At 49.0% G+C, this 8,313-nt stretch overlaps 1 protein-coding gene across 1 annotated transcript; it reads left to right on the forward strand.

Annotated features, from left to right (window-relative positions):
- The first annotated feature begins 4,481 nt into the window (after positions 1-4,481).
- Positions 4,482-7,456, forward strand: OCSTAMP (osteoclast stimulatory transmembrane protein). Its single transcript, XM_051803044.1, is given in 4 exon segments — positions 4,482-4,549; positions 5,072-6,116; positions 7,084-7,419; positions 7,421-7,456. Coding segments are annotated over 3 exon segments (1,416 nt in total). The 5' UTR covers positions 4,482-4,549; position 5,072.
- Positions 7,457-8,313: the final 857 nt, after the last annotated feature.

An 8,313-nucleotide genomic window follows, 5' to 3' on the forward strand; every position in this document is an offset into this window, starting at 1 on the left:
CGTTGGGGTCACAAGTTTGCTTATGGTCTCAGCTCTGATTTGGTGCATCCTCATCAAATCCACGAGGATGGTTTTTCACTTGGGCTGGAAAGAAGAACTGAGACCACAGAGTTTGTGTAGAAGTCTCCAAAAATCACTCCCAGTGCCCTGGCACGTCTGTGGCACTGCCTAGGCAGAGGTCAGAAGGTATTTCACAAATGCAGCCAGGGCAGGTTTATGATCTCTGTGCCAGCATGAGAAAGTGAGGCAGAGAGGGGACCAGTGACTAACCCAAGGTCCACAACAGGGCCTAAACAGACCTGGGAAGGGCACGAAAAGCACCTGGATCCTAAACCTCTTTAGACAAAGACCTGTCAGCTCTGTCAGCAGCCTCTGTCTCCCAGGGCTCCCCAGAGGATCTGGTTAAAAGCGTGTGAACGACAGTGTTACCTAATTCTGCTCTTTCATATCCAGGCATCTGTGAGAGCAGAACTAGTCTGGTATGCCTGAGTTTGAATTTATTTTCTTTTTAAACAGAGATTTTAATATTTAGTGTTTCTGGCTTTCAAAGGTGAACAGGGCTGCATGAATAATTTCTGATTCCATTTGCTGCTGCTAGTACTAAGATTTGCCAAAAGCAGCAGTCTTGAAGGGTCTGTGATACTAGCAGAGATATGAAAATTCCCAGGAAAGGGTATTTCAAGTGCTGTACTAACCTTCTATAACTTTGACTGTGTTATTTTAAAGGAACTCTGCCTGCCTATGCACCATTTCTCTAGGAATGTAAAAATGCAACAACCATCACAAAAGCCATTCACATCAGCAGCCTCCTTGTGAATTTTAATTAACAGGAAATGCCACTCACACATTGAAATTCAACATCCAGAATATCTCTGCTTCACTCCTTTGATGTTCCCTGTCCAATCCTGGACCAACATCCACATGTTCTCCTGAGACACTTGGAGGAAAATCATTTTGGTTTATTTACAGTAGGGAAGCATTTTGTAGTGTCTTTTATCCCAGAAGCATTCAAGTCACTTTACAAACCGTTCACACAGAAGAGCTGCTCTGTGGGTCCTTGGAGCAGGGAATGATTCTGGGGCTGTGCTCAGCTGATCTGCACCCAGCAGCGATGCTGGAAGTTCAGAAGAGAAAGGGAAAGATTCACAAAACAAACAAAAGCCCATCATGACAGGGGGAATTCAGCTGTTGCAGGTTAGACAGCCTTAGTTCCCTTATCACAGATATGCCTCATGAGTAACTGAAGGGATATTGCTGGGATTTTTCTGTATTTCTATAGTAGAAACCTAAGAAGACGTGATGTGGCTCTGTATTACCATAAGTTGTTAATTTGAATGTGATCTTAACAAGCAAAGAGCCACCACTAATTGGCTAATCTTTCCCACACCCTCATTTTCTTGAATGGGCAAAATAACGTGATCAGCAGGTGCTGATGATATTGCCATGGAGAAACACCTTTGGCCTTAGTGATTCTGTTTTAGCCCTCCATTCATCTTCTTTACCCAGTCCTTTTCTCAAGCTGTACAGTTCCTGCACCCCCCACACTACCTGGGATTCAGCTGCTCCTTTATGACACACCCTCTCCCATCACTGTCACCACCTCAGGGTTACTCTGTCACTGCAGGTTGAACTTGCAGGTGTCTTGGCACAAACCCACCCTGAGCACTGCAATCTGCAAAGCAGGACAGGATTCAAAACCTGTGTCCTGGGGGGTACAAGCTCAGTCCCCACACCTAGTTCAGGTAAAGCCAGGCTCTGCTTCCTGGCTACAATGACAATGAAATCCTCTGCTGTGTCATAGTTCTAGCAAGCTGCCTGCAGGCATGTGGGGCTCTGTCTTCTCCTGTAGTGCTAAAAAGTCGAAATTGGTGATATTAGAAAACTTAGAGCTTGAGCTCTACAGAGACTGGGACTTGTCAAGAAAGCAAAGTGCCTTTATACCACCTGGGAGCCACACAGGGCAAGAAAAGGCACCTCAGAGCATTTCTCCTAATCTTCCTCGGTTTTCCTCAAAACTCTCCCACCCACAGACAGACTTCTTTAGTTTTTGAGTCGGAACGAGCCAGACCTCCAGGCCCTTGAGCAGTGTGTGACCACAAGATGTCACAGTTGCTTCGTTGCGGGTCTCGGTCCTGCCCTGCCCGTGTCCCGCTCCCAGCCTTCGCCCGCCCTTTCCCGGGTATCCCTATGAACACACGAGCTACTGCAGAGGATCAGTTCTGGGTATAAAATAGACGATATCCTACATCTAGCCTGTCCTGTAGTGCAGCCTGCAGGGATCAATTCTGAGTTGAGCCAGAGGAAAAAATCTAGCTCTGACTTTGCAAACAAACACTTGTTGATGCTGCCAGAGTTATGGCTCAGTTTCCAACAGACTTCAGGTGCCTTTGCCAGATGATGTAGCAGAGTCAGAAAAACACTCACCACAATGCTGTGGGCTTGAGGGTTTTTTGTTCTTTATAGCCTATTGCTAATTTTTTTTTTTTTTGCTGCCCCAGAAAGCTGCCTGTGCAGCCTGGATGGGGTCCCAGGGGCTGATGTGAATATCAGTTTGCTCTGAAGTAGAGCGAGAAAGAAGTTTAGTCTTAGGAGAAGCTGATGAGCCTTGCAGGATCCAGCTATGGGCCTTTTGGGTTAGTCCCTTATGGTTGAATTCAAGACCTAATTCATGGCCTGTGCAAGCAATTGCTATGGATGCTCCAAACAAACAGCACTTTCTTTCCCGCCCGCCTGGCTGGTGCCTCTTCCCGGCTGGAGCCAGGCAGAGTTTCTCATCCGGCCCCTGTGCTCCAGGGCACCAGGAAGAAAGCTTTGCTCCACCAGCCACACGGGAAAAACAAAACTTTTCACTACAAAGCGGAGCTGTTGAGTGGAGCAGCAAGGGCAGAAGGGGCCTTGCCTGGTGCCTGCAGGAAGGGCAGGGGAGGCAGGCAGAGGTTGTGCTCGTTACTCCGTGTCCTCCATTGGGTCTGGCCACGTCCCCTGGGGAAGGTGCTGCTCTCCCAGCTCTCTCTGGAGGGCAGAGCCCCACGTGCTTTGTCCCGGGGTGGCCGGGACAGGGCTGACCTCCAGCCCTTCGCCCTTTCCCGCCCAGGGGAGCATGAGAACATCCCGGGGGCCTGGCAGTTCCCAGCCGGCGGGAGGGCTCCGCTCGGGACAGCAGGTCCCGGGCAGGAATGGGCTCAGCTGGCTGAGCTGCGTCGCCTCTGCCCACAAGTGGTGGCTTAACATGAGAGTGTCTGGCAAAGGGGCAGCTTTGGTGGGAGCCAGGGAAGGTTCCTGTAAATCCACAGGCTCATAAATGAGGAGCAAACACCGTGGTTGGTTCCTGTCTCCTGGTGAGCAAGTTTGGCAGCTGGAGCTCTGTGCCCTGCACATCCTGGGGGGCCAGGAAGGTCAGTCCCGTGGGGACTGCACCTCCTGGCCTGTACATCCGAGAGTTTCTCCAGTTTGGGAATCCTGACTGTGGCTGCAGGGGATTTGCTGGCTATAGGGAATTGGGAAAGGTTCAAGTTAGAAGCTTCATTTTCCTTTGCCAGGACTGTGACATGAACCTTGAAGCAGCCTGTGAGCCCTGCACACAGTTTCAGCAGGGAGCAGCAGGCTGTCAGAACAGAACAGTTACCAGCACATGGTTTGCTGGATCCTGCCATGCTCCTTGTGCCATGATTGATGTCTGGAAAGGGAAAAGCTCCCCTTCACTCTGAGAGAGATTCCAACCCTGCTGGTCGCTGGTGGGCAGTGTGAGGAGTAATCATCTGATTTCCCAACAAGGGATGGTGACACTCCACATTCCATGTGATGCTTGTTCCATCTTTGTCAGCCCATATGTTATTGACTCATTTTTTCAGCTATGTGTCATGTAAATAAGCCTTGTCTGCAATAACAGTAAGACCAGAAGAGGTGTAAAGCCCAAGCAGTGCTGTGCATCCTGGCTCTGTTCCACAGTGGTGTCATTCCCCGGGCTTCACACACCAGGTTTGCCCCACTCACTTCAGGAATTGCCAGTGTTGCTGATCTGAATTGCCTTAAAACATCTTATTTTTTGAGTCCTGGCTTTCTGGTGCTGCCTTGGTTTTTTTATCCTGCCTCTCCTGACTGCCACACCCGGGATCCTCTCTCAGAGCAATAAGGCACTGGAGCATGGAGAGGTTTCAAGCAAGTCTGGGGTACCTCACTGCTACTGGGTATGTAGTGTCTTCTCTAAATCTTTCTCTCTGTCTTGATAGCTCTTGTATGGTTTTTTCCACTGAAAACCTCCTTTGTTAGTCAAAAATCTCCCTCAAAGGATAACTGAGGCTGCTGTCGAGCAGTAGGAGATGGGAATTGCCTGGCTGGGGGCAAGCTCTTCTTCCCCACCAGGTTTTCTGGTCTCCAGAGAGTCACTCCAGATGTAAGGCCTGAGAAATTATATTCTTTCCCAAATGTTTGTTTCCCCTAGACATTTAAATAGCTTAATGGGACCTTTCATCCTGTCTGTAGTGGCCAAATTCTTGTCCTTGGAGATTTCCTCTGGCCCTGCAGCTTCAGTGTGAAACTGTTTTCTCAGGTCAGTTCTCTGTTTGTCACACTTAAACCTGCAGATTTGTGTTTGGCTTCCTCTTAAGGGGCAGAGAGACCAGAAACCCCCCTCAACTGCCTGTCATCCACGTACCACCTTGTAAATACAACTTGACTTGTAAATACAGCAGCCAGGAGCCTCCTCTTTCTCGCTCCAACATCCTCTAAATAACCACTAAAGACACACTCAGCCACTGCCAATGATTTGACCCCTCTGAATGGCTCTATTATGGTTTTCATAGAAAAACACAATGCTTTCCTGTGCTTACATTAAAGGAGGAGCAGCTGCATTGTACTTGGTATTTGATCTTTCAAGAAATGCCTTGAACTTCCCTGTCCTGATGCTTCCAGGGGAGATCTTGGTCCCAGCTACTCATCTTAGCAGGGAAGTAGAGAAGGGTGAGACCAGAAGTACCCAGAGAAGGACATTATAAGACCCATGAGTGATTATCTTGCGAAAGCCCCCTAACCAGTGTGTTTATGTACACCCAGGTACTTGTTCTTTTTACAGGATGAGTGCCCGTGTCTACTGTGAAGACTTTCTCTTCCCAAAGGTGCACAGCACCGTGGCAGACCTATGGTGGGTTTACTCCAAACCTGTCCCAGCAGATGGCAGAGAGCTGTGGACCTTGTTTCTGCAGTGTTCCTGCATTACAGCACTGATAGGGGGCCTCTTTTACAACTGGATGTTTGCTTCCCTGGAGTACTCCTGGCATCTCTCCACTGCAATGTCCATCTCCTTCAGCCTGCTCCTTCTCCTGACCCTTTTCCTGGTGCATCCTGCCCGCTGTGTCTTCAGTATGGTCATGCCAACGCTGGGCACCAAGCAAGGCCGGAAACTTCTCCTGTCGACCTGCGTGGTGATCGCGGTGGTGAACACAACACCCAACATCGTCAGCAACATCCAAACCATCCTGCAGGTCATCAAGTGCATCTGCAAGAATTCCTCTGACAGCCTCCTGAACTCCACTGCCCTGCTGCAGGCGGCCTCCCAGGAGTTTGGGGGGGCAATCCAAGAAGCCGTTTATCTGTTAACCTTTTATAAGCCCATGAATGGACGTTTTAAGTTTTCATCGCTTCAGAACACCTCCTCCATATACCAAAAAATGGACCTTGCAGGTGAGAAAATCAGTAGGGACTTTTTGTCTGCTGAGGTACTGGTCAAAGACACTGTACGAGTAGGCAACAGGCTGGTTGCTGGTTTCTCCATGCTCTACCTCTGTTTTGAGTCCACCTGGTACTTGAAAAATTATCTCACCAACCTCCGCTTCGACAATTTTTACATCACCGAGAAGCTGGAGCGTTTGGCTGCGGACAGAAAAGCAGCTCACCTGCTGGTGGGCTCATCCAAAAACCTCATCCGACCGACAGGCTTGAAGCTGTCCCGGGAAGAAGGGCTGCAGTGCCTTGTGCAGGCCGTGCTGCTCACCGTGGCCCTGCTGCTGATGCTGCTGCTGGTGGCGATGGAGCACCTTGCCTTCAGCGTGGCAGACACTGCAGTGAGAAAGGCAGCTCAGTTCTCCGTGGTGCCCGTCACCCTCCACATCAAATACAAGGTGGGTGCTGGGGTGCCCTGTGCTGCCCTGCACAGGGACCCCGCTGTGTGCCACATCACAGGAGGTGGTGGTGGGGATTACAATCTTTGTACCCTTATTTATCCACTCCTGACTTCCCTCCCCAGCAGCCAGATGGACAAGCAACAGGCCTGGAGGGGAGAAGGCAGAGGCACAATCTCAGTTGCTCCTTGGAGTGCATCAAACAGCAGCAGACACCTGCTCCCCTCAGGAGCAGGAGGGGAGCAAATAGTGCCTCACGCTGCAAAGACACTGCCAGCAGCAGGCAGTCAGACCTCCCTTCCCTGGGCAAGGTGGAGGAATGGGAGTCCCTGTGGCACTGTCCCTCCACTGCAGAGCAGGTGCAAGCCCAAAAGGAAGGGGGAAGCTGATGAACGCTGAGGATGTCTCCTCATCTTATTGCACTGGCTGTCTTTTAAGTAGAAAGCCCTGCTCCCTGGCTTCATTTTTACCCCGTGCAATCCTTTTCACAAACCTCTCCAGTTTGTATTTCAATATCATTTATCTGGACTAGTTCTGGTTTGGTGTTTTAGCTTCCCTTTTCTGTCACACAGCTTGCTTCCCTCCCCAGCCTCAGGATCCTTAGTGCAGACACCTGCTTACGATGGATTTGCATGAAAATAATCAGGGCTTAGGAAAAGCCTCTAATATTCAGACATGCAGACACTAATACTGCTGTCTGGATGATGCCTTTCACCATAAATCTCACGCTGTGAATACCTGTTATGATCTCTGTAGCAGCAGATAAAGATGACAGATAGGACTGGTTCTCACCATGCCCAGCACTCAGCACCTGCACTGTTACTCTCACTCAGACTGAAGTGTACAGACACTTCAGAGTCCTTCCCCTAGTGCTGTAAGGTGATTCCACATCCCCAGGCTGATGTTTCTGTAGAAACCAGTTGATTTTGTTCAGACTCCACTTACCTTTTAACTCTTTTTGTTTCAGGCTAAAATAGGGATCCTGCCCTCTTTTATCGAAGGTTTCGGGTTTCCTGCTGAGGAATTACCACTTCGGGATTTCGAGCAGAACTACCACCATTATCTGATCTCCAGCTCTGCCCACTGCAGGATCAGCCCCCCAGTGCCTCCCAACCCCTCTGTGCTGCTCGTTGTGGGGCTGCTCTTCTGCATCCTCTACTCCACCGTGTTCCTGGAAACCTACGCACGCCGCCTGTGCCGAAAAATCGCCGCCTCCTTCTTCCCGAGCTGGGAGGAGAAGCGAGTGCTTTACCTCTACAGGAAGCTGTCCAGGAGGCAAAACAAGGAGCAAAGCTGTGTGAAGAACTGAGAGTGCTTTTGGAAATCAAGGGGATGTCTGACACCCGTGGCAGTGGCTTGGCACAGGCTTCTGCAAGAGCATCACACACTTAATTTTCCAGAGTTAGAGAAGTGTTGGAGTCTGGGGAAAAAAAAATTTGACAAAAAAAAAAAAAGAAAGAAAAAAAATTTAAATGTCACATTTTGCATCAATTTGAGAAAAATGGGCTAATATTTTTTTTTTTTTAATATCTAGAAGTTCTGGAGTCAACTGTTCCAGAAGGTGGGAGATGATGGCTCATATGACTTGGAGCATATCTGCAGCATTAGCCAAGGCTAACTGCTGACTGGGAAATACATGGGAGCTGGGGTAGGGGAAGATCTCATTCACCTCCTTCACCACATCCATGCTGGAAGAAGTACACGCTTCCTTTCTCAAGTTATACCTTCAGGCAGCAAGAAAGGAAACTCATTTGACTCAATTAATTTAATTTTCAAGGTCACCATCCCTGGAGGGATTTAAAAGACTTGTACATGTGGCACCTGTGGACATGGTTTAGTGGTGGCCTTGGCAGTGCTGGGATAAGGGTTGGACTTGATGATTTTAAATGTTGGGTTGTTTCAAACTCAGAAACGATGCCATTGTATCCAAAATGCATAAATCCATCACTAGGGCAGCATCTGAAGTGTGTTATTTTTGAAAGAGAGGCAGATGGGACACCTCTGTAAGGGCAGGAGCCGCAGGGGGGGAGATCCATCTGTGCCAGGTTATAAACAAAGCAACTTCACAGCTTCATTTCTTCGAAGAATCCCTATTATTTTCCTCCCTTCTTCCATTAAAGTCTTCATTAAGGTAATTATTTGACATAATGCACCTCAATGAGATTAAATGACAGAAGTGAAGTGGCAGCTGCTGCCA

The sequence above is a fragment of the Manacus candei genome, unplaced genomic scaffold, assembly GCF_025592945.1.
Source record: "Manacus candei isolate 608988 ecotype Guabito, Panama unplaced genomic scaffold, ASM2559294v1 h1tg000057l, whole genome shotgun sequence".
NCBI lineage: Eukaryota > Metazoa > Chordata > Aves > Passeriformes > Pipridae > Manacus > Manacus candei.